The sequence below is a fragment of the Epargyreus clarus genome, unplaced genomic scaffold (genome assembly GCF_041222505.1).
Source record: "Epargyreus clarus isolate Ecla_fem2 unplaced genomic scaffold, WU_Ecla_fem_2.2 ptg000024l, whole genome shotgun sequence".
NCBI classification, from domain to species: Eukaryota; Metazoa; Arthropoda; class Insecta; order Lepidoptera; family Hesperiidae; genus Epargyreus; species Epargyreus clarus.
Genome location: NW_027332231.1, coordinates 4,238,213 through 4,266,075, shown reverse-complemented (window position 1 = coordinate 4,266,075; position 27,863 = coordinate 4,238,213). Strand labels below are relative to the sequence as shown.

Here is a 27,863-nt window from a genome sequence, read left to right as displayed (position 1 = left end):
AACACTTTCGAGCCGCGGTTTCGCTCAATAGCGTCTTTTACGCGATTAGCGTTATAAGAACGCCAATCGCGTCGCCTACTTTGGGAGATCTGTTTATTAAGCAGCCTGTATTTCGACATTGAGGTTGGAGACTGCACACATAGTTCTCGTCTCTCCCGCATAAGACCGAGAGTATGCTCTGAGAGAACTCGAGACTTACCACCGGAGGGGGCCTTGAAGTACTTAGACCCTACCTCGTGGACAGTTGCTACAACCTGGGTGTTAATATCGTCCACGGAAACGCAAGAATCGAGGCACGCGAAACGGTTTCGTAGCTCAATCTGAAAGTCTTCGGAGCCCTGGATCTGGACAGGTGTTGGGCGGAGCGTAGACTTCATCAGGCGTGACCGTTCGAGCTTAACGTTGATATTTAATGTGCCTCTTACCATCCGGTGATCACTTCCGGTTTTCACCCTGTTGATCACAGAGACATCATTAAATATGTGCCGTTTGTCTGCCAAAATGAAGTCTATCTCGTTCTTAACGGTACCATCGGGACTTATCCAAGTCCACTTTCGCTGTGCCTTCTTCTTGTAGAAGGAGTTCATCATAAAGAAGTCTTCCCTCTCCAAGAAGTTGGCAAGCAAGTGGCCTCGATGGTTTCGTTGTCCAACTCCAAAGGGCCCCACCTTCAGTTCGTCACCATTCCGCACGCCCAGTCTTGCGTTAAAATCCCCCATAACAACGGTATAATGAGTTTTTGAGGTATGTATGGCTCTACTTATGTCCTCATACATAACCTCAATCTCATCGTCTGGGTGTGTCGACGTCGGCGCATATACCTGTATGACCTTCAGCGAATACCGTTTAGATATTCTGAGTATAAGGTACGCTACCCTTGCCGACACACTGTCGACCGTTACCAAGTTGTTTACGAGGGATTTGTGGACGAGGAACCCGACACCTCCTTGAGACAGGTGTTCGCCCTCCCGGTGATAGAACAAGTTACCGGATTTAAGGATTACCGTGTCCTCCCCCTGTCTTCGGACTTCTGATAATCCTAAAACACTCCAGTTTAACTTGTCTATCTCTTCTTCCAGCTCCTGTATCTTCTCGTCGGTCCTCAGTGTCCTGGTATTGTATGTTGCCAGGTGCAGAAGTCGTCGTGTGTGGTAGCCGACTCTCTTCCGGGGATTCTTAGCACCCCCTGCCCCGCCGTTACCTTGGCCGCTACCATAGCCCGGAATAGCGGGGCCGCCGGGGACTGGGGGCCGTGGCTTTTCTGCACCTTTCATAGGGGGTTTATTGCCATAGTCACCGCGCCTGGCATGCGTGTTGGTGACCGCAGTGGGTGTTATTTATTTTACACAGGAAGATGCTGCTGCCCATCTCCTGGTATTGTCCCTTAGTCGACTCTTACGACATCCACGGGAAGAAAGGGAGTGGTGCTATTCGAGGCACAAGGCAGTAAAATAAGTGTACGAACTTTAAAATCAACTTATTTCTGACTTAAAACCTTATTCCTATCATGCGGGTTTATAATCGCATGCGATTCAGGCCCATATGTTTTTCACACGCATCCTATTGTTTTGTAAATACTTTTATTAATATAAGTTACACACATGCGGGACTCAGATACTGCAACGAATTAATTCACGCACGTGAACATAAATCCGCGTGACAAGAAAAAAGGTCTTAAAGCCGCTGTAAAATGAAATGTTATAGACCTACATGGACCCTTAAAATTGTCATTCATTATTTTACTTATACTACTGGATCGTAACACAAATTTTATGAAAATATTTCTTGAACCAGCTATGATATAAATCGCAAGAGCAAGTTTATTATACAATACAAAATTGCAAGCTGTTCGACTCACATTTCACGAACTTACATCACAACGGCAGAAGCACTAGATATTTCAAAGAAACCAGACTAGAATTCAGAGACGAAGATATCCCGCTTGACAGGGTTTGAATTTCATAAAAGTATCGGAAAACGATTTGTCACGTTAAACGGAATTTAATCCGCACGCTCTGCGCAGTCACATGTGCATGTCCGGACGGCGGTGTCACGGCTTATGACGTCATGTAGTGATGTGCAGCTTAGGGGATTGTTTCACAATAGTTCCTACGCTACACACGTTCATTTGAAGCTAGATATGTAAAAATAATTGTAATTAAAGTAAGCCGAATATAAGTTTCTGCATGGCTAAATTAATACATACGATAACAAATTAACTCACACGATATTTCTACCAAAAACATGAGACAATTTTAATTTTATATAAACGACTATTTTTCAAAATATTGATTATCTGACTTTAACATTACAAGTAAAATTACAATGACATGATACAAAACTATTACTTAAATCCGTGAAAATATATTGTTCTAATATTTTATCATGACACAATGTCATATATTAAATGATGTTAAATCAACGTTACGTAACTGACATAAAATTTTATACATTTTTGGAAAACGATTTGTCGTTTGCTAAGCGAAATCCATTGTGCCTTGTCCCGCATAATGGATAAGTGTCACGGCATATGACGTCATGTTGCATTGCACCGTGTCACCATACTGCTGATTGTTTACTAAGAAATGTGTGGATTGACAGTCATTCCTTATAACGACCCGTTCGGATATGAGACATGATTATAATCATGAAGCAATGGCAAAGAAAATTTAGACCACACAATTTAATTTAAAAATAACTTTTTTATGTGGTAATTCATATGTGGTAATTCCATACAATTTAGCATGTGATTTAAGAAAATGACAATTCGAAATTGAAAAAAGATACATCACACTATTTTTTTTTAATGACACTATTTTAATGACACCGAAATATTTGTGGTTTATATTTTAAAAATGTATTTGAAACGATTTATCTGCGCTAAACGGAATCTATTCCGGACGAGTGCCGCGCTCCGAGGATACATACCACCGCTTAACGGACGGGTGTCACGGGTTATAACGTCAAGATGCATTACACTTTAAGTATTATTTTCCGTTTTCTATGTTGATATTTTGATCCTTTTAAGAAAATAGCAAGCAATCTCACCTTTTTTTAAGTTAGCGGCATGTTTTGGGTAACAGGTAACAATCATGTCATCTGTGTTCATTCTAAAGTTCCTTAAACCCTATCTAGGTTAACAAACACTGACATAACAGTACTAACACGAAGACTTCTACATTTTTTTAAGTTTCGCTAAAGACAATGCAAACGGGTGTGATGCGTTAAAATTATATTGCAATAATGTAATTCTTTTAGATTAAAATAAATAGTTTTTTTTAACTAAACACTAATATATAAATTCAGTAGATAAGAAATTCGACATTTGCTTTTAAAGTTATATCTCCAGAATGTGCTCTTAAGTCATATATTTTGTATAAATATCCTACTTGCATTACTTTCGCCAGCTGTGACCTTTCCATAGATTACAATATATTTAGAGATGTCATTGCATAACGATAATGCTAACGAGAGAAGGCTTTGTCTTTGCGGTGGACACGTGACTTTTTCAAACAAAATCTGTGTCATTCTAGGATTATTTATAAAATTCTTTCAACTCTTCGTAAATCAACCATAGCACCACCACTGCCACGCCTATTTATGCCCCATAAATGAGGGTTTACCTTTGAGCACTACTGTTTTTAACTTTAAAGATCGGTGAGGTAAGTGCCTATATACAAGGTGTTGTGAAGTATTGTGGGTAGCATCGTATCTGCGACCGACGTAGAGTAGCGAGTTATTACCAAAAATACTGTGTTTAAAGCAAAAAGAGCTATGAGCACTCCCTCATATAAAGATTACACACTGCAGACGACGATGACAATTCTACATATCTATACTCTGTGACACTATCATGCAATGCTAGGCATCGATTTCTCAAGGGAGACTTTTGGCGTATGTCTTTCACTAGTAATGTACTTGTATTTCCGGATTATTCTCAATGTAATCTCTATTCATGATATGAAGAAGATCTTCAGCGAATGCATAATTTAAATAGTTCTAACGTTAGTGTGTTCTAACCAGAAAAATGAGGCAAGTATGCTTGTATGATTGGTTCTAGTTTAATCATATAAATAATAAGTAAAAGTACAACTATAATTCTCTCAGGTTTTTCTATGGGTCTTATTACAAAAGTCACATGTTACCAGCTGCAAAATCTTTTATGGTCACTGCTGGGCATGAAAATCTTATATTATGGATCGGCTTCGGAGGCACCATCGTCACACTTATTTTCGCTTAATAATAGCAGTGTTGAATGATGCTGTGTTCCGCTTTGAAGGATTTAAGGGAGACGTACTTATTATCCAAGGCGTTCCAACTTAGTCCTCAGAAATAGCAACGAACCTGTAGCTAACCTCAGGTGGTAATCCGATCTTATTTGGGGTTAATTACAGATGTGCACAGGTGGTAGTAGCCACTTATCATTAGGCGAAACGCATTCTTGACTACTACTTATACTCTATAAAAAACATTAGAATACCCGGAAATGCCAACAGGATGGTGATAGGCACGCTATGCCTCTGGGAGAAATACCTTACCTGTACCTTCCCGTTAGCATTTACCACAACAATATAATTATCATCAGATAAATTATTTGTCTTTTAAAACAATCAACAAATCTTTAAATACAATTCAATTGACATAATAAATTCCACATAAAAAGGTTTACGCTTTCAGTAATATAAAGGCATTTATCCCGTATCCTAAATTTATTACCTGTTCTCGAACTCGCATGAATTTGAACCCAAATAAACTAATTTACAAGCTGAGTGAAACACAAACAATCCGTATAATCCAATCATGCGATTGCCAAAGTGTTACCATTAATTTTATCTACCAATAAATATAATTTAAACGTCTGTTTGTAATAAATAAGAGCATGAAATTATGTACGGTACTTATGACAAAAAATCAATTACGATTTTTTTTGTCTGTCTGTCTGTTTGTTTGTTTCAGCTAATATTCTTAATGGCTGGACCGATATAAACTTAATGGCTAAGGTGGTAGAACCCTTTGTGGTTCGCCTCCGACGGCACCACCGCCACACCTATATTTCTACCTAATAACAGCAGTGTTAGGCGCTGCTGTGTTCCGTTTTGAAGGGTGTGGTAATTGAGACAGACTTTTCCGAGGCGTTCCAATTTAGTCCTCAGGGGTAGCGGCGCATCTGTGGCCGACCTCAGGTAGGAATACCTAATCCTATCTGGGGTTGATTACAAATGTCCATGGGCGACAGTAGCCACTTACCATCAGGTGGACTGCATGTTCGTTTGCTACTCGTATATTATAAAAAAAAGAACGTGTGGTTCCAGATTTACTTATACCAGATATATTTATACTTTTAAAAGCGGATAAAACCGCAGGGCACAGCACGTCATACATAAAGTTTAATATCTTCTCTTTTACATAAATGGTCTTTGATTTTACGTTTGCTTGTACTTAAGAAATGTTTTTTTATAAGACTGAAGTGGAAAAACAGCATGCAGCCTACCCTATGGTAAGTGGTTACTGCCGCTCACGGATATAAGCATCCAACTCTATATATGTAGCTACTTGCAGAGTCTCATATGCAAGTCAGCCCAAGGAGGCTCAAACATTCCATCGAAATATATGACCTGAAATGATAAAGGTCACGATGAAATTAAGTACATACAGATCTTGAATGAGGTGAATCCGAAGTCCAAAGGGCTCGTACACAAAACTGCGATGCGACGCGATGCGAATTCGCAATTGCTGCGATGCGATATCGTGCGGCATAGCGTCTCCCAGGGTGACCAACAACAACAACCACTGCGCGATGCGAATCAATTCGCAAGTTCTTGCGATGCGTTGAGGGAGCTCGCAGATTTTTACGATGCGACGTCGCATCGCAGTTTTATGTACGAGAGCACAAAGTCATTAGTTGGCTATACGTCATCTTACGGAAGATTAAATGTCAATAATATTGAGCTGTAACTGTAATTCCATCACAGTTTCTCTCAAGTTGCCTTCCAGTGTCAATATTGGCGACTTCATCGGCTGGTGGCGATCGCTTCTATTTCCGTTAAGTCACAATTGATTGAGAGCTTCTCGAGCGATTGTCTGGCTTATTGTACAGTCGGCTCCGAAAGTAGAATAACATATAAAAGTTTTAAAAATACCAATACCCCCAAGAGTCCATAAGTAGCTGAATACAATTACCATAATTAGATGAACGTTGCAAAGTTTCAAAAGTAGAAGAACATTACAGTGTCAAAAGTAGCTGAACAATGACATATAATTAGTGACATTAGTTTTTTTGTACATATCGGCGTTCAGCTATTTTTGAAATCTAAATTTGTTCCTTTTTATGAAGCTGACTTTACATGACTCGACATAGTGCTTATATCTAAAGAAGCATTTATATCACACATGTAACGTGTCAGACACGTTTCATGCTTGTATAAATATTGTATAAATAAACAATCATTTTAAAACACAAACATTTTGACTGTTTAAAAATATAGCCAATGTTAGTACCATAATTTAAATGAATCCAAAAATATTCATGTGTTATATCTATTTAATCACATTTAATCTATCAGGCCGTGGGGGTTGTAGGGTGTAACAAAAAATGTGACATACGCTCGAAAAACTTTACTGTCCGTGGTCGGTCAAAATATGATTTTTAATTGATAAGACAGTTTTAATTAATGGAACGTTATTTATCAAGTAATGCAATTATAAATTAGACAGAAAGATAAGTAAGTCATTATAACTTTTCAGGATTGACACATAAATAAATGTTTTCAAGTTTTCATTTGTGTATATGAACATTACAATGTGGTATCTCTAAATTCCATCTAATTTATGTATGTTTACAAAACCTTTTGTGAATCTGTATATTGAAAACGGTTTATGTTACGCATATTGAATAAACTCGTATAAAGTATCGCCAATGTGTTGCGAAATTACCTTACAGGCGATAACTGAGCCAAACAAAATTATGCTAATCATTTTAATTTATGTTTTGGGCCTCGGAAGTGTTTGTTTACAGAATATTGCGTAGAAGTCAAGCGAGGTGGTTAAGCTTTACGCTGGAAATACGCCATAAATGTTTTTACCACGCTTTTATTAGCTTGAGTTGTATCTATGTATGTATGTAACTGAATCTTTGAACTTGTTTTTTACTCACTTGGAACGGTCAGATAAATTTAAAATTTTGAACAATTATCAAGAACCAATGACAATACACGATTTTAATAATTTAATCCCATTCTCCTCATCAGGATCGCCAGGAATCAGGATTAAGATTTTCCTTGTGCGATTTTAGCGTGGTATTTGGTTTTTAAAGTACTAACATTATTTCATACCTTTTCTACCTCCTTTGAAGGTGGTAGAACCCTTTGTGGTTCAATTCCGGTGGGACTACAGCCACACCTATTTCTGCCACATAATAGCAGTGTTAAACACTACTTCTATATTATAAAAAAAGCCTAACAGCAGTGTTCAGCGCTGTTATGTCCTGACTTGAAGGTAAGGTAAGGAAAACATCCGAGGCTTTTTAATTTATTTATCTGTGGCCGACCTAAGGTAGGATTCTTATCTCATCTCGGGCTGATTACAGATAAATAGATGGCTTTAGCTTACTTACCATCGCGTAGGCAGCATGATCGTTTCCTTTTTCATCATAAAAAAGCTCTTGTCAGGGACCACCAACTGACCACACATTACACAGACAGTCAGACGACAGCTGGCGACGGACGTTGACATAAACGGTCGCTCGTGTATTAGCTTAGTCGCTATTGTGCCACCCTAACATTTACATTTGTCGAACGTAACTTTTAAAAGCGTATAACAAAAGCCTGTTTCACATGATTGTGATCGCGGGTAGCGGTCGTCCATCACAACAATAAACACTTCTCACATTTCATTGTTACTGAAATACTGATATATTGTTGTTTGGACGCACTTTATATTGGCCTATTCATCCCTGACTCGTTTTAGCCGTAGTTCTTCACAAAAGGTTTACGTGTATCAACGTGTTTTTACGTTCCGTTTTTAATGAAAGGCTCCGCATTGCGTAGGTTCATTTACATGTCCCCTTCACTATGTGTTCTAAAGTGTGAAACCTTGCATACTCGCGTGATTGTTTTTGGGGCCCGAGCGTGTTTTTTTATAATATAGAAGTTTTTTTTATAATATAGGAGTAGCAGACGAGCATGCAGTCCACCTAATGGTAAGTGGCTACTGCCGCTAATGGACATCTGTAATCAACCGGATAGGATAAGATGTTCCTTCCTGAGGTCGGCCACAGATGCGCCGCTACCCCTGAGGACTAAGCTGGAACGCCTCGGAAAAGTCTGTCTCCCTTACCACACCCTTCAAACCGGAACACAGCAGCGCCTAACACTGCTGTTATTAGGTAGAAATAGGTGTGGCGGTTGTGCCGCCGGAGTCGAACCACAAAGGGTTCTACCACCTTCAGTATCTAATGTCTACCTGATTATTTATATGGCTATTTTTTTTTGTAATTAACCCCGAGATAAAATTAGTCTTACTTAAGGTAATTTAATAATCGATCCGATATAATTAATAATAATTTAATAATTTACTCACTTATTTATAATGTACACTTATACATCGGTGGCGTGCGGTGTCGGTCTAGAACAGCACCATTTCCTCTCTTCCTGTGTAGAGGTGAACAAGGGATTTAAACCAGGAGATTGGTAGTAGCGTCTTCCTGTGTAGTTAGTTAGTCATTCATCTACTGCGGTCACCAACACAATCACACGTGAATACGTTAAAACTTAAGGGTCTTTATCTAACAACGCGGTTCTAAAGGTTGAGGAATGGGTATTAATTTACAAGGAAAATTGAGTACATATTTTTTTATTAAAATAATAAACGCTTCATAGTGGAAAACATTGAATTCTCAATTTATATGTGTATACATACCTACTTATGTAGTTTACGAAAAGATCTATATAACTTTTGTAGCTGTTTGGTTTATAGAGCTTTCCAAACAGTGTGAAATACATAAATACTAATATACACTTGAAAACATTCCCACTAGCAGTCCTAAAATCTACGTCATAGGCAATGCAGATAACGTCACGGAAAAAATCTATCCTCTACAATTCTGTTAGATAAATGTATCCACCAATTCTCACGTAGACCCAACAAACAACCTCAGTATTTAGCTGTGGGCAAGTCGAGTGTCGCTTGAGAGTGCTAGAGCGGACAGCGCGGTGTCAAGTAATGCTGCGTGTCTAATGATACTGACGACACTTGTAATTAGTTGCCTTGTTTTGTAAACATTTTTTATGATTTAGAAGCAGGATCCAGCATGTAGTTCACCTGATGTTTGAAGTTACTGTCATAGTCAATTATAGTCGACTCTACAATTGAGTCATTTTGCCTTTCCACATCCTTATAATCAGGACTAAGTTACATTTAATATCACTCTAATAGGCAAAAATACGTAGATTGCCCATTTTTTCCAGTCTAAAGATAATTTACCGTACTCATTGGTCATGATGTGCTAAAAGCATTTGAACAATAGCAAGGCAAATTACAATAAGTCGTGACATTATTTCTCTTTATAATACACTATTTTAACTAGTTTTTTATAAATTGGTCACTAAAAATAATTATAAATATTATAGTTTGAAATTACATATTACAAATGTGTTGCGGCACCTGAACGCTAATTTAGAACGGTTAAAGCATTTATATTTATAAAAGACAAATATTAAATGCTCTTTATTTATTGATCGAAGCTATCGGATGTTTAAAGCAAAGGTTTCAATGGTGTTAATTAAGTACCTTAAGGATCGTTTCAATCAGATCAGCACCTGTTCTTGCGAAAATCTAAATAACTCGAAATTCACTTTAAGAGCACTAAATGCCATTTAATTGGACCGTAAAAAGACGGGAAATGCAAAGAGCGACTTGAAGTAAGAAGCTTTTTGATGTTAAGGGAGTGTCGTAAACTTTATTGACCTAATGCCAATCTTGTGTTTGCTTTTAAACGTAATTTCCCTGTATATTAGCAGTAAATTATGTGTTTGACGTTATTATACGACACTGGTTACCGATTTTGGCCATACTCATGAAAACAGCAATATATATTATTGAATATTACGAATTGTTTTAAGCTCAGTAATAATTATTTTTGACCGGTTAAGTTTTTATTGCAACATATATAATATCACTATACGATATATAGACGTAATATTCCAGACTACACAAAAAAATAATTATAATAACATTTAATTCAACAATACTTTAATAAGTAACATTTATTTAGTGTAATTTACTTGAACGGTTATGGATAAATTCGTTAACATTTTTACTAAACTTTGTAGTAACGAGAATTTGAAACTTCAACGTATCGACTACGATTTAATTAGATCATCAGAGTGCTGAAAGTTCTAAGTGCTTTTTGAAGTTAAACGTTCAGTGATCTGACATCAAATCTCCATAAAAATATTTAAATATTAACTTTGTTAGCGCACTCATATTTATTACCAAAATTTTATATCATAGTTTTTGACTTAATTAAATTATAATAGTTCTTTCTCTGTTTATTTTGTTTCGTACAAAAGTAAAAAAAAAATAACTTTTAGTATAGAAATTTACATGACGTAAATAAACGACACAAATCTGACTTTAAGATAACATGACCTTCTTTTCTGTCCTTTTTTTGTTTTTCCTCTTATAGTCTTTCTTTTATAAAACAGCTTCATTTCTAGCTCTAGTACTTATTCCACTTAACATAACACAGATTCTCTGGTTTTAAAAGCGTTAAATGTCAAATGGGTGAAAACACAATTCAAGTGCTCCTTGAAGTAAGTGACGTCTCTGAAAGCATTTCATTAGCTCGATGGCGCTTATTAGCAGGTACTTGTTGCCAATGCTTCCAACTTTTTGTTCAGACTTCATCAATTTAACCAATGAATATGAACCAATAAATATTTATTAATTGAAGAATATTTCGTCATCGATCACTCATAGACAAAATATTTCTGTGCTCAATGTGTCTAAAATTTCAGGGTATTTTGAAGGATTATGGCAAACAAGCTTGTTGTTCGTTTGATGTCAAGTGGTCATTGCCACCCATGGACTGTGACCAACTCTATACAGGATTTGTAAACGTGAAGCCGATCGCATCCTGTGGACTAAGATATAAATTCACAGGATTGGTATCAGTTTACACCTTTTCACTAAGACTCACAAAACCACGATAGATCGTCGAAGACTGGCTGTTCCGTCTTTTCTTTAATGCTTTCACTTTCAATGCTTGAATTCCGTTCCGCGATCTGCCCCTTTTCGTCTGAGTACAAAGGGTTATGACGGTGCAATTTTAAACTCTAATTAGCTAAGGGTCCGGAGCTAAACACGAACGGGGTTACCGTTACACGCTCTCATTTATTTCAAAATATTCGCGCGCACGCCCGGCCCGCTTCAAAATAATGAACCCCATTCAAGCGGGAATAGCCCTATGCTATGATAAACTAGCAAAATAATGCTTTGGAACACAGATTTGGACCTACTTTGTGCCCTTCGAATAAATTGCTCCAAATTTAAGGCGGCACATGAGCGACTTTTAGTGTAGGCGTTGGCTAAACGATATAGTGGCATCCTTCCATCCATCCTATCCTTGGTATACTTACGCGAAGATATCGCGCTGTACATAACCGTGACATTTTCTTTGTCTGTTTATTACGGCGTCGTTTTCTTAATACTTTTCTCAGTACTTCTGAGCTAATAAATTTTAATTTAACTTTATTAATATAAAGTAACTTAGACGTAATCGTCTAAGTCGAATATCCTGTGGCGTAGCGATGAAGAAATCGAACAAAGCGTAGTTGCGATAGTGGCATTATAAATACGGTTAGATCCTATCTTTTCGCACTACAAGAAAGTCGAATACATTGATTTGTCTATACTAAAATTTGTGAAGATAGTTCATTGTAAATATGACTTTAGTTGTTTAGTGTCAGTAGTGAACGACATTGCAGCTTCTTGGGTGTCGTTGGAAGAGTGTGTTTGACGACTGCCTTGCATGTAAGGCGACCGTCACAGTGCTTAGGAATGACAACCTATCTGAAATTGGTTTCAGGTGGAACCGCTGTTTCGTTACGTTCACAAATGTCTGTGGGCCACAGTGGACTGCATGCACGTTGACTTTAATCTGATATTAAATAACATACATCGAAGCACTCGAAAAACGTATCCGAAAATAGAATTGATTTCCAAAATTCTTGATCCCAACAATCGTTCGCCAAATTGTCGAGTGGAAAAGCAAACAGTAAGAGGAAAGCCTCGGCGAAACGGAACTCGTCTTCCTTTGTACCTCACCGAATAAAACTATCTCGGCTTCGTTAAAGCCTTCCTGTTTTCCTTTTGTCGGTGCCATAATTCTCTCAAGCGAACCCTCATTAATCAACAGGAATATTTTAAGCCGCGTTATAGTAAGGTCTCAGCAATCTTGAAGATAATTTAGAGAGGAATTTAGTAACGAGGAATGTTATCGTTGAACCATTTCTGTCACACGCTTCGGGCCTGATAGCCCCTTATAACATCAGACCCAAGGTCCGATGTTATAAGGGGCTATCGGAATGGTAGACTTCACACAAGTTTGAGGATTATTCTTTTTACTTAGAACTCTTAGCCATGTAGGTTTCCTCATGATGTTTGCCTTCAGGCTTATAGTGATAACTTATTTCTATGAGGCACATGATCTCGAAAAATTCGAGGTGCATAAACAGGATTCGAACCTTGGATCCCCATCCATGAAAGCCGAATTTCAAAAAAGACTATCACTTCTAAGAATCATGTAGGTTTTTAAAGTTGATTTGTTCATTCGGGTAGGTACTATAGTTTCGTGTCAGTAAGCCATAGGTTACACAGTGTTTAATACTCAAGTTTAACAATAAATATCAGGTTTAAATCAAAATTATAGTCCGCGCTTTACTTTATGTGGCACTGAATACTGCGGTAAAGCCTTTGCCAGCCTGTTGGTTATAAAATTCTTTGCCTGTATCAATGCGCCATTTATATCTGTCTTCGAGTAGCAATGCTTTTGCTGGTGTGTTCTAGTTAGAATATTAAGTTATTGACGACCCGCGTGACGGCGCGGTCACCATACCGGTCTGACGCGTAAAGGGTTCTGCGTTCGATCCCCGGCCAGATAGATATGTAGATTTACGAAATTAGATTTCTTTTTCTGGGTTTCGGTGTGTATTTGTCTTGTATGTCTCCATGGAATCCTCTACACAACTGATCTTAACGTTGGGCTGTGAGTGTAGAACGTGTCCTTATTACTTATAAGAGGCGTAATTCTTTTCGGTAAATCCCCATATAGATATAACAAGAGAATACTTGAGCTTCATTGCGGCCGCTGTATATCTATAACAACTTTACTTTATACTTTTTAATGGATTTAATTAATTAACAATGGTTTAAATCCATAGCTAAACCTTATCTACTAGCATAAATTACTGAACTACTACAAAAAAAACAACAGAGTCCGTATAAAATTTTTGTGTACCTCAACGTGTGTCGTGTAGACAGGAGCCTACGATAAAGTGATCCAATGGAGAGAATAAATTTTAGGAAAGTCTTTTAAGAGACCCAACTGAGAATATTCAAGAAAAGAGAAATCGTGTAAATAATAAAATTATGATAAAACTAACAACCTGAACTAATCTCCTAGGCATGATAAATGCTTGTTCCTGTATTGTTTCCAGGTTGTCCTGGGAAAACAGAAGTGGAAATGAGACGTTAATATCTTGTTTATAGTGCCGCTTTTCGTATTTTCTCACTTTGGGAACATTATGTCACTTTACTTAATGGCTGTAGTGTTCTCGGGGGAGGCCGTTGACCATTTCGTGGCTTGTTCGCATTGTTTATACTTCAAACATTTACAGCGAGCAATCTACTTAATATTGTATTATTTTCTCGTTTTCTGAAAATTATATGTTGAGTGAGTACTGATTTTTTGTTTGAATCTGGTTTGAATTGAATTTGTGGCTTCCAATCGGTCTTTGCGGGACTTTCACTCGAATATAAAAGATATTGTCGTGTTCCGTGCAGGCTTCCTCGAGATATCTGTATATGAACTGTAATATTCAGCATTAGTGTCAAGCGCTGCTGTATTCTTCTGTGAAGACTCTGAAGGGAAAGACACATGAATTCCAATTTATTCACATAGAACATCAATCCTATTTGCGGTTGATTACAGAATATCTATGGGCGGTGGCAAAGTCCTAACATAAGATACAACCATTTACGAGTATATATACTCGTACGAGTAGCTCAAAAAATTAAGTACCCTCAAAAATCAATTTAATTTGTATTCTAAAATCTTGATGCCGTTATTCACTGCAATTTAATTATATTCAAGACTAAAGAATTTCTCCTTTACTAGAATAAATAGAGAGCGAGGAAAAGATTCCAGTTAAAGTTAGTTATTTTGTCTTAAAACTAGTGTCATTGCGTCACTGAGGGGGCTATTAGGTCAGGTTATTTGATAATAGTCGTCCGCTGAGGAGCTGTTGGGGATTCGCCACTTCATTCTCTGTCCCCTTTGCAGTCACAATTCCCTATAAATAGTCTAAATTAGGTACAATTCTTTTATTTGTGGTGCCTGTGATCTGGATTTTGGTCTCGTAACTTTGGTGTGTGAGATTCGAATTTAGTGGATGCCTTTGTGAAATTAAGTGGTCAGAAAGTAATTATGTTATTATGTTATTATCACTTGCTGTAACGGCGATTGGAAATAGTCTAGAAATTTGCATGTCTGAGATTTTTTTAATATACAAATGTGTGTGAAAACAGGAAGGAAACATCGTAAGGATAAGTATATTTCAGTGAAATTTTTCATAACGTTCTCAAAACTCAAAGGTATGTTAATCTACTAATTCAACAAGGTAACACTTCAACATTCAACAAGGCAGCTACGATCGATTCTTCAGCCTTCGATTTTTCGGGAAGAATCGCCAACCACTTCAAAATCAATCATAATATTATTCGTGTCAGCTAACCAAGTTTCATCTCATTGAATTGTTATCGGATTATTGAACTACGAAACTATGTAGTATGGAAGGCAAGGTTGTTGAGAGATAAGAGTATTGTTACGTCAATCACAGGAGATTTCATACTCTGCGGCGCCGTGATAACAAGTTCGTAGACGAATAACTTTGTAACTTACTCGACGTCGGACGTATTTAGTTATTGAATTGTTTGGTTATTATAAAGTTAGGAATTTATAGTTTACTTTTATATTTTACTTATCGTTTATTTTTTTGCTATATTTGAAACAATTACACACTTAAAACTTTTAACACTGTAAGCTGAATATACTCGTTAAACATATTCGGCTTACACGTTAAAAGTGGCGGACTTTCTCATAATTTTATATTCTCATAATATAATAAAGATTTCAAGGAAATAATAAATTTGTATTAAATGCATGTATGCCTCATTCTTTGTCACGTCCTACAGCCCAAATGACTTTACGGATTTTAATGTCTTTGGATTCGTCTGAAATGTGGAAGTTTTTATAACAAATTCACTGGATGTCTATACTTGACTCGTTGAAGTAATTTTATCTAAAAACATCTCTACATATTGTAATACAACATAATTTTTATTCCAGTGCAAAAAAATATTTACCATATGGCCCTTGTTGACAGAGTCCGACACACTGTGTTTTTATCAGGAATATTGATCTGACTGTCGATATTCCGAGCACAAGGTTTGTTTATAGATAAGAATATAGAAATAATATTCTTATAGTCACAGTAGAATTGAAAGCAGAGAGAGAGAAGGTGTAGGTCTGGGTTCAAATCCCAGGCACCTCTTATTTTTATTTACGGTGCAGGAAAACATCGTTAAGCGTTTCACTCTGTATTGGGTTGCATACTGATTTCTTGCATGATAAAATTATTCGTATATACCTAAAGAAGTCCAACTGAAAAAAGGATTGATCACACATTTTGTCGCACGCTAATTTTCTGCTTATATAAACGCTTTCTACACTCACAGCCCCACACTAGGATACCCTGTGTCGTGGGTGCCATGAACACACACATAGATAAATACACAAACACCCAGACCAAGAAACAGAAATCTAAATTCATCATTTAGATATCTGTCTGGCCGGGGATCGAACCCGGGACCCTTTGCGCATCAGACCGGTATGGTGACCGCTCCGCCACGCGGGTCGTCTCTCTCTCGTCTCGGGGATATAAAATCTCTCTCTTACGTACCTTTTTTTTTTGTATTCGAGAGGGAAACCTTCAAAAAGTACCCGACGACGTGCGAGCGACGCCGGGTTATGTGGGATTTTTGCCGCACTAAAACCCCCCTGGTGTCCGGCCGTCCTCAGCGCTTGGTGGAGAACTCCGGGATCTCCAATGGAACACAACCGGAGTCCTCCGAGCGCGATGCCCCGGTCGGGCTCTGCCGTGGGGGAGCACTTTACGCTCCTCCCGCACACATGCTGCCGTTCTTCCCGGGGTTACTCTCCGGACGGTTCGAGCTCCCACTCTTGCCGCCGGCAACCCCGGAAGCCCCCTTTTAGCCGTACCGTAGCCCTATTCTAGTCCCGAAACTACAGGGACAATAAAGTACAATTTCCTAAGCAATCGATCATATTTCGTGGGTATTCTACCCTTTAACCTTAAGAACAGAAGCCAAATAACTATGAGCGATCCAATTAATATTTTAATTATTCGCTTTATTATTTTAGCTAAAAGCCTTAGTTGCTAAAGTAATTAGCCGCTCGTCCGTTAGTATTTGAGCTTCCTCCAACGACTTCGTTTTAATCCGATTAGAAGTTATTGAGTTTATAAATATATTTCGTAGGTCTTAGAAGAATTACCCTTATTATTTTTGGAACATGCAATTTTTACTTAAATATATCACTATTAAATTATCTAAACTGGAAAAAGTGGGATACAAAAGATTAGATGATGCAGCATTGTAATTAATCCTTATGAGTGGAACTTAATCTAAAAAATGTAGTTTCCCGGGTTCTTTGGTTTAATTGTTAAATATTATATAATGCTGGGAAAGGAGAACGCGGCTTTTTTAGCCTATCAGGTTTCTGCATTAAAAAAAAATGCGTGTCGTATATGTGTCAACGGCACCTTAAATGTAGAAAAGTATGTAGAAATATAGCTATTTACAGCATTTATTCTTATAAAATACATATTGCAATATGATTTATGTATATGTAATAATAACATATATGTGTATAACAATATGAAGAAAATATTCAAATGAAACAATGAAATGAACAACACTTTGCTCACAAGTACATTAGAGACTATACCACTAACCGCGGAAATGGGCGCTTTATGTAAATTTTACAAGTAGCATCTGGCATCTACAATACAATACAATTTAAATGAATACATATACAGTAGGCTTTATCTTTATTTACTGTAGAAGTTTTGTACGAAAATTATATGTAACGTGATCATGTGGTATATTTATTTAAATGATGTATTAATATTATAGATAGGTTGTTATATGGTAAGTAATGAAGTATTTTTTTGTCCAGGATGTCAGTAAAATATCGGCTTTGACGACTTTGAAAGGTGGTAGAGGCAGTTTGTTTCAACCGAGGAGGTACCACCGGCATATTAATTTCTAGTGAGGGTGTGGATTCCGGCTGATTTACATATAAGACGACCTTCGTCCGTTTTTAAGCTTTTTTGACTTATTTTTAGTTTATTTAAGTTTGCTTACTTACTTATTTAATATACTACACAATACATTTGGGCGTTCAACTGAGTGCAAAATATTAAGTTATATTGATCCCTATTAGTAATCAGTTTTTGTATAGTCCGCGCCAAACTGCTAGTCCGCTCCATAGATGTATAGCATAGCGAAAAAAATCTAAGTCCGCTGAAGTGCGAGCAGTTGGAGTCATACAATTTGCTATGGCGACGCGATTCTTTTGTATATTCAGAGCGGACTAGCAGTTTTACGCGGACTATAATACTGTATCCAGGAAGGCAGTGCCCATTGATTAATCAACGCTACCCCATAAATGCCTGGTAGAGCTAGGAATGTTTTTCGACCGGTTTTTCGAAGTGCAATTTCGTAATTCGAGCCTTGAGAGTGTCGGACGGGGTGTCAAAGTTATGTGCTCAGGCTTGAGTGGCTTGCACATGCGATGCTACACTTTTTCCTCACTATAGTTTTATTATTTTTAGGGTTCCGTACTAAAAGAACCGAAAAGGCGAAACTAGAGGTTTCGGTAAAATACCTGCTTTAGAGGAGACCGTTGAAGCTTTTTGTAAATGACCTTATTTTAAAATCATATTTGTTTTAAAATCACGTTTAAACAATTCAAATTTAAATGAAGGCATGTATCAATGATTGATATTAGGCAATTCCTGGTCTATTTGTATTTAATTCCAGATATTCCTTGGCGTCAGTGTCCATTCATCCCCGTCCTATAAATGCCTGGTAAAACAAGAAACTTGAAATTTGGGCATCACAAAAATTTATGATAGCAAGAATAATTTGGGAAGATTTCGATCTCATTTTTCGTAATTCGAGCCTTGGCAAGCAGTGCCCATTGATTAATCAACGCTTGTCCATAAATGAATGGTAAAGCTAGAAATGGTTTCGACCGGTTTTTCGAAGTGCTATTTCGTAATTCGAGCCTTGAGAGTGTCGGACGGGGTGTCAAAGTTATTTGCTAAAGCTTGAGTGGCTTGCACATGCGACGCCATACTTTTTATCGCAGTTTTATTCTTTTTGGTTTTACGCGAGAGTTCGATAAAATTGGATTAAATCGGTGTACAAATTGAATCATGTTAATTTGCATCTGGCTGATTCGTCATCTAATATTAGGTAGTGAAGTATTTTTTGCCTATGTGGAATCGGTATAAGAACGGCTTTACGAGATGGTTTTTTGAGCGTTTTATACGTCGCCTTATTTTATAATCTATTTTCCATATTAACAAATTGATTTTTAATATAGATTTACAGATTTTATCTTTGTTCTCTAATGGGGAGATGATATTAATCATGTATTTGTGATTGTAGTAAATTCTCAGATACTCGTGGGCGGCAGTATCCATTAAGTAATCAATGTCACCACGTAATCCTAATCCTTCTCTTTCTGGGAAGAAACAAGTGCCCAGCAGTGGGACACTAATGGGTTAGTGATCATGATGATGATGATTACCCCATAAATGCCTGATACCTTAATGTTACAAATATTCTCAGGGTATTATAGTTATATGCTAAAGCTCCTTAGTGGCTTGCACATGCGACGCCATACTTTTCCTCGCTGTTTATTCTTTTTGGTTCCCTGCGAGAGTTCGATAAAATTGGATGAAATCGGAATCGGAACAAATTGAATCGTTTATGTTAAAGTGCATCCGATGTGCTATAATATTTGTAAATATATACGGAGATGTCCTCTGAGCTGTTGAGAATGACTTAGAAAAAGCTGTTATCGGATTTTGATAAAATAAAAATGCTATATAGTGGGATATTTGAAATATATAAGGGGTTTATGTTTTAATTTTAGTACCAAACGAGTCCATAGAAAGCTCCATGTTAAGTAAAAGTTGCCTTTTGTGGAAAGAAGATTAAGTTAGAAAGCTATGGACTTTTGCAATATCATATCTTTCTCCAAGTACATAAAATATACTTATACATAAGCCTTTTATCTATTCGTTTTGGTATTCTGCAACTAATGTGTAGTAGGAATAGCACAATCACAGAAAAACACCCAGAACCAGAAACAGAAATCTAAATTCATCATTTAGATATTAGTCTGGCCTGGGATCGAACCCGGGACCCTTTGCGCGTCAGATCGGTATGGTGGCCGCTCCGCCACGCGGGTCGTCATAAATAAACTTTAAGTGTTAAATATATCTTAAAGATACGCGCAATCGTACCTAATATTGTACTGATAACTGAAAGCTGTGCAAAACGTGTTCCACGCTTACCAAGCCTTTATCAAATACTCGTAAAATTTCCTGACACTACTCCAATAAACTGTACGTTTTATGTTACGGAAATGTTAGGACCCCAGTTCGTACTTAGTATTTCTTATCTGCCGCAAATATTTTATTACTTGGCCAAGTATTTGTTGTAAAATTGAAATAGAAAATGAGCAGTACATCTGATGGTAATTGGTCTAAACCGCCCATGGACAATTCGATAAGAAGGGGTTTACCAGAAATCGCTCATACATGCGTCGCCACTGAGTTCTATGATGATCAACTTATATATTATTGAGTCGGCTTACACACCTTTTCATCGAAATAAAGGAAAAGCGTCACACTAGCAATGAGTGTTTTCTTGTTAATTATACTTCTCAATATGTTTTCTATTACATTTTACGACTACAATAGTAATATCTTAATTTGTAACTATTTAAAACGTGGGGACTTTCCCGTCGCGCGGGTTAACGCCCGCACGCGGGTCCCACCTGAATTGACTCGCTGCAGTTTCTCCCCCATCCGTGTTCTTGTGTGTATGACACGATAGGATACGAGTAGCACGCATGCGGGAAACGCGTGTGACACGCGTGCGAGCGCAAAAACGCGTGTCAGGAATAACCTCTTAATTCAAAATGCAGTCACTACGTGTGTATATTAAACATAGATATTTCAACGCTACGTTCCTTCGTTTATCTTCAACCCATTATTGTCTTTCTGCTGGGCACGGATCTTCCATCAGAATGAAAGTCATTGTCAACAGCGCTTACCAACTGCAAACTGGTAGACTTTAAATACCTTTTAAAAGCATTTTTAAGGGCTCTTAGGCGTGTGGATTTAAAGAATTTATAACGCGCACATACATTTTACAAATAAGTGGTACCTTGGGTACGAAACGTGGATTCCCGATTAGAGGTCAAGTTTCTAACCACTGGCCTGTAACTTCTACTACAAGTTCTTTTATAAAGTCACATTAACGTTGATACAGAAATGCTATTCCAACTCAATATCACGTGCAAAAGACTTATCTCAGCATAACGCTTCCGGCAGTGCTGCCGACTCAAACTAGGACAATAGCACAATGACGAGAGAGACGGCGGTTTCAATACGCCTGTACGCAGATATGCCTTTTTATGATAGCAAACGAGCTTGCGGGCCACCTTGTTAAGTGGACTCTGTATACTTCATCATCATCTCATAAAAAACCCACTGCTGGGAACGCGTCTCCTCTCAAATTGAGAAGGGTTTAGGATAGACCACCGCGTTGGCCAAGTGCGAATTGGTGGACGGCTGACACAGTTGAATTTTTTTTTAAGAACTCTTAAGGCATATAGGTTACCTCACGATATTTATCGCCTTTATAGCAAGCGACAATTAATTTCTAATACGTACATAACTTTGAAAAATCAATCGGGGATACGAACCTCGGACCCCCCGATTGGGAGACAGAGGCATATATGTTTCACTCATAAATATGCTTTTAAAATAGCCATTAAACCTAATAACTTTGGAAAGCGTTTTAAAAAAATCCGTCTAATTTGTTTTATGTTCTACTAAGTTCTCAATGGTTACACTACACACTAGAGACGACTTGCAATGAAGATAGTTGGACATTAAAATATAAAGTAGTTATGGCAATTTGGACTTATTTTTGCACACATATGCAAATGGTACATAAACTTTGAATAGAACATGGTGCTTAGAACCTAAAGTTTATGTTTTGAAAATAATGACGCAACATGAACTTTCCTCGTGCAAATATTTCCGCTAGATGCAGAATCGGTGTATGGGACGAGTATCTAGGACAATGTGTGGAGGGCGCTCTCAATAGGCAAAGTAAAACACGTGTCTTCCATACGATGTGTATTGTACTTACGCCTAGATATATTTTAGTTTTATTCTGAAGCAGCCAACGAGTATGCCGTTGCTAAGTGGCTACTGCTGCCAATGAAGAAGAACCTAATATTATCGTTTTGAAATAGAAAAACAGAAAGAAAATACTTTATTCGGAAATACATATATAAGTAAGAAACGTATTTTCGTCATAAAAAACTGTCACTAATAGAAATGTGAAACTATTTAATTATTAAAGTTTTATTCTTTCAACGTGCGAGGAAGATTGATCTTTGCTTGTGTAAATATTTCCGCTAGATACAGAAGCAATGTGTCGATATATATGACAGTAAGTGAGTACTCTCAAACGTCACGTAGGTATATTCGTAGCACGTGTCTTCCTAGTGCTACGTGTTTTGTATTTACGCCCCTTTGTACTTAAGCTATCTTCAGAAGCTATATTAATTAATTTAAGTTATATTGAAATTGATTTACTTAAAATCTTTATGTATTACATATACCCGAACCTGTCTTGTAAAATTTGCTTTCAGATAACCAAAACCCCATTGACATTGGATGAGTAGTTTTTGGAGAAAATCTAAGAAGTTTTTGAGAATATTCTAGTCGAAACAGAAGTTCCTTTTTTGCAGTCGGTTAAAAATAACCTGTAATTTTATTTAATTAAATAGTTAATTTTAATTAATTTCCATTATTATTGAACTTTTTTACTTATATTTTAAGCGCGTTTCGTAAAACAGATCATGATAGAACATCAGTATATTTCCAGCGGGGTACGGAAGTGACGCGTGTTCTAACACATAAATGTTACCGAGGGACGGAACACACAATTTATTTGCTTTTGATTGTAACCAGCGACATCTACATTAAAAAATAAATTATTATGTGCAGTAGTGTTGTTATAAGAATATTTTTAATATGAGTTGAAAATGTGACAGTACGTAGTACAACTCTATTTGACACCTAGAAACAAATATCTGCAGTAAAACTCTTTTTAGACACATAATTAATGGTACAATTCTTCTATTAAATATCGAACTTCTTAATTCTAAATCCTTTACAAATATCGAAGATCTGCTCGTTCTTACGCTTTCACGGTTTAACTAATTAAGCGATCTTCATGAAATTTAGCAGACATGACGTAGTCTGTGGAGATAAACATAGAGTTATTTGGTCTAGGAAAATCGCACAAGTCTATACGTCTTTGTGGCGAGCCGCGAAAGAAACTAGTTAATTACAAATATATAGTTTTCCAATTGAAAATGTAACTCGCCAGAGAAATTCGTTAGGTACAATAACGTTTTATTCATGTTTATTTTTATCTACGACTGTATACACAGGTGGTTGTTTGCTACCAGCATAGAAACTATGATTCATTTCACGGCTGATTTCTTAGAACATGCTTACAAAACAGATATCGGGATTTGTACATAAATAAACAAAGTTTTACAGCGGCGACTTTTAGTGAGCCACGTGTTGAGTTATAGCGTTTTAATTCGGAGTACTAACAAAAGTTTCTTTTACAGGTGGCAGTATTAATCGAAGATGGCGTCAGCGGTCCGCAAATAGTGCGTGCGAGTGCGTGTGGGGCGGGGCGATGGGCCGCGGGCGGACGTAGCTGCCGGCATGGAGGAGGACGAGCGGCGGCTGTCTTTCCCGCCGCCGGCGCCGCTTCACTCGCCCGGGGAAGAGATAGACGGGTCGCGGCTGCTCGGCGAGATCGTGCGCACGCTCGAGGCCACCAACCCGGAGGCGGCGGCGCCGTTGGTCGCGTCGCAGTCGCGGGATGAGCTGGACACGGAGTGCGAGAAGCCGCGGCGGGAGGAGCTGCGGATCCCGCTGGAGGGGGTCACGTTCGCCAGCGAGACGGTGGTGCGGGGCGAGGAGCCGCGCGCCGCCGTCACGCCGTTCACGCGCGAGTCCGCCAGGCGAGCGGGCTCGCGCGGCGCGCAGCTGGTCCGCGAGTTCGGCTTCATGCCCCGCCGCCGGCTCAGCGTGGAGGACGGCGCCCGCCTGCCGCGCAAGTACGAGCCCTTCCCGCCCAAGCTCTACGGACGACCGCTTGAGGAGATCGACAACTTTATCTACGATGAGGTAAGTACTTGCAATTGTCTAGATTCTAAACAAAACTAAAATAGTTTTCTTAGCCGGTGTGTTAATTTGAACGTAACGTAAATATTTATACACATCTTTTATCAGTCTGAATGTACTTGCTGTATCTCAGGAACGACTTAATATATTTCAGTACAACTTTCTTATGAAAGATAGAGGACATAGCAGAAATAATATGCTACACTTAAACCAAAAATAAATAAAAATAAAACCTGGGAGCAAGTGGTGAGATAAGTGACTGTAAAATCGCGAGGAGAAGCTTGTTAAACATAAATTAGGTCCAAGGAAAGAGAAATAAAAATCAAGATCCGGATGACGGGTTATTAAATATTTTACGACTATGGTATCTATTTTAAGAGTGACAAGTACCATTACCTTACATAAAACTTTAATATTGGTTGCTTCGTTTTATAGCTAGTCCGTTCGCAACGCTACGTGAATAATAACTCAAAAAGTTGTTGGTCCATAATCGTAAAATCCCGCGCAATATTATGGTAATCCAAAAAATGTTACGTAAACCCAACGCCGGGGTTGATTAAATTTTTGCATAGTTTATCTTCTATGCATTTGTCGTTGGATAAATTGACTATTTATTTTATACATATGAAAATAATTGATTAGGATGCTGTAGCTTACCCGCTTGTGATATTTTATCCTACTCAGATTGTTTGTTAGTATTTTAAACAAATTCTACCACAAATTTAATCATCTTAACATGACTAAATTTGATGTCATAAATTTACCATTCCTCCACCGTTAATTCATTTCTAATAAGCACATAGCTTTGAAAAATCAAAGGTGTCTGGGATATGAACCTCGCACCCCTCGATCGAGACGTCGAGATTCGAACACTAGGCTACCACTGCTTTTATACATATAAGTTTAAGATAAACGCTTTAAACGCTTCTACACTCATACCCCTACACTAGGATTCCCTGTGTCGTGGGTGCCATGGACACACACATAGACAAATACACAAACACCCAGACCCAGAAACAGAAATCTAAATTCATCATTTAGATATCTGTCTGGCCGGGGGTCGAACCCGGGACCCTTTGCGCGTCAGACCGGTATGGTGTCCGCTCCGCCACGCCGGTCGTCAAGATAAGTTTAAGATAGTTAGGGAAGTTGTTATGTTAATATGTAACTTCTATAATAAGCTCAACTTTTTTCCACAATAAGAATACAATTTGATATAAATTCCTAAACAAGAAGTGTAACTTCGCAAACAGAGAATATACACGTATGTATCCGTGGCGTAACAAGTGACTCGGGGACATCATAAAAAGTAATGACATACGCTGTAACGCTGATGGGCTTGTTATCCGTTTTCGGACGTTAATTTCATTTGGTTCGAGTCACTACGAAGTGTTATTTCGATGTACATTTTGCTTGGATGTTTATATCGCTCACATACAAAATAAATAAATATGTGCTTATAAATATAACGCATACTTATTATAATACTTATAAATATACGATATTTATAAATATAGTGAGTATCGGTGTTAATGTAATTATTAATTCATATTGCATACGACATATGATATAACCTGCTTTAAATATATTTAAAAATTTGTGTTTTTTGCCCATGTGTAAAATCAAATAAGTAAAGATTACTACCAAAACACTTAAGAGAGAAAAGATTAAAAAAGATTAAATAGGTAAATGTAACATTATGTCACGCCAGAAGTAAGAAATTGTAAAAGATGGCATACTTTTCCAAAAATGATTATACACTTTGATTTGTTTTCCATAGCTAGAAGTATAACTTCGCTAACAGAATATACACGTATGTATGCGTAGCGTAACAAGTGACTCGGGGACATCATAAAAAGTAATGACGTACGCTGTAACGCTGATGGGCTTGTTATCCGTTTTCGGACGTTAATTTCATTTGGTTCGAGTCACTATGAAGTGTTATTTCGTTCATTTTGCTTGGGTGTTCACTGTTCATATTGCTCGTATCCACATGTAATGTTTTTGTAATGGAGTTTATTTCTAAGTTATTGTTTTACGTGATATTTTGTTGTTGTAATTTACTTCTTTATCGTAATACTTTTGTGATGACAATGACATTTGTTTCTGAGTGACAACTCACATACAAAATAAATAAATATGTGCTTATAAATATGGGGTGTTATACTTCTTTATAAATATAGTGAGTATCGGTGTTAATGTAATTATTAATTCATATTGCATCCGACATATGACATGACCTGCTTAAAATATAATTAAAATCTGTTTTTGCCCATGTATAAAATCAAATAAGTAAAGATTACTACCAAAAACACTTGAGACAGAAAAGATTAAAAAATATCAAATAGGTAAATTTAACATTATGTCACGCCAGAAGTAAGAAATTGTAAAAGATGGCATACTTTTCCAAAAATGATTATACACTTTGATTAGTTTTCCGTAGCCAGAAGTGTAACTTCGCTAACAGAATATACACGTATGTATCCGTGGCGTAACAAGTGACTCGGGGACATCATAAAAAGTAATGACGTACGCTGTAACGCTGATGGGCTTGTTATCCGTTTTCGGACGTTAATTTCATTTGGTTCGAGTCACTACGAAGTGTTATTTCGTTCATTTTGCTTGTTCACATCGTTCGTCCACGTGTAATGTTTTTGTAATGGAGTTTATTTCTAAGTTATTGTTTTACGTGATATTTTGTTGTTGTAATTTATTTCTTTATCAATATGGTGCATATTGATGTTATTGTACCCCTATTAATTCATATTGCGTACTACAAATCATGAATTTTTCGTAAATATATTTTAAAAAATGTGTTTTTGTCAATAAGTGATGAGTACTACCAAAAACACATACACAAAATTGAAAAAAGAAAATAAGAACATTTTACTTTAAATCATTCTACAGAATTATAACTTCTAAAACGTATACGAACCTATTAGTACCTTTTGAATAATATTTTTGCACTGACAGCATTTTGACAGAACGTGAGTGACCGATTCAAACACCTATAACAAACATTAGGGAGCCTAGTAGGAAATTGCATTAGAGGTTGGATCCATCAATATGGCAGTTCTATTACATGTATGAACGTAAATTAACTGATGAGAATAGTGGTTTAGTGACAAGTATAGAGATTGACTAAGAAAGTGGTAGTATCCGTCGTGGTTCGACTGCGGCGGCACCACCGCCACACCTATTTCTGTCTCATAATAATAGCGTTATGCGCTGCTGTGTTCTGGTTTGAAGGGTGTGGTAAGGGAGACAGACTTTGCGTTCCAGTTTGCGTGACCAATGCGTTCCAGCTACCAGACTCAGGGGCAGTGGCGCATCTGTGGCTGACATCAGGTAGGACTACCTAATCTTATCTGGGGTTGATTACAGATGTCTATGGGTGGCAGTAGCCACTTACCTTGGTGGACTGCATGAACGTCTACTACTCCTATATTATATAAAAAAAGTAAAACTTTTATTTCGTATACGCACGCATCCCAAACCATTACGAATTTAATCGTGTGAATAGAGTTGGGCTTGGTTTGTATAGGTTTGTAAGCGATTGTAGCATAGCTTTTAATCAAGCCATACATTTGTTGTGGCAAACGCTAAGTGTGCGGATGCGACATCATTACCCTTACCATGAGTTTTTACGTGTCGACGAATATGACTGTTTTGGTATTTGTTTACGTATTGTCGTAACACTGTCGTAACACTCATATTTGTCGACACGTAAAAACTCATGGTAGGGGTACATATTTTTCTCTATCGGAATGACAATTACTGCTATAAATTTTGCTATAAAAAAAGCTCTGAGTTATATAATTGTTCTGTAAATATTTTTTTAAATATTTGCGGACATTAAGACTTCATTAAAAATCATTTAGCGTCCCCTAATGCGTAACGGTTGCGTCTATTTCCGTAGTGTTTTTAAATTTACTAAGTACATAGCTTTCGACAATAAAGAAGTTTCACTTCTGTAAC

At 37.4% G+C, this 27,863-nt stretch overlaps 1 protein-coding gene across 1 annotated transcript in view; it reads left to right on the top strand.

Annotated features, from left to right (window-relative positions):
- LOC140752540 (sodium channel protein 60E-like) overlaps positions 1–27,863 on the top strand; it is a 253,565-nt gene that overhangs the window by 82,926 nt on the left and 142,776 nt on the right. The window contains exon 2 of the mRNA XM_073086877.1: positions 23,321–23,888. Coding sequence (XP_072942978.1) covers positions 23,421–23,888 — 468 coding nt within the window. The 5' untranslated portion in view covers positions 23,321–23,420. The remainder of the gene's footprint in view (positions 1–23,320; positions 23,889–27,863) is intronic.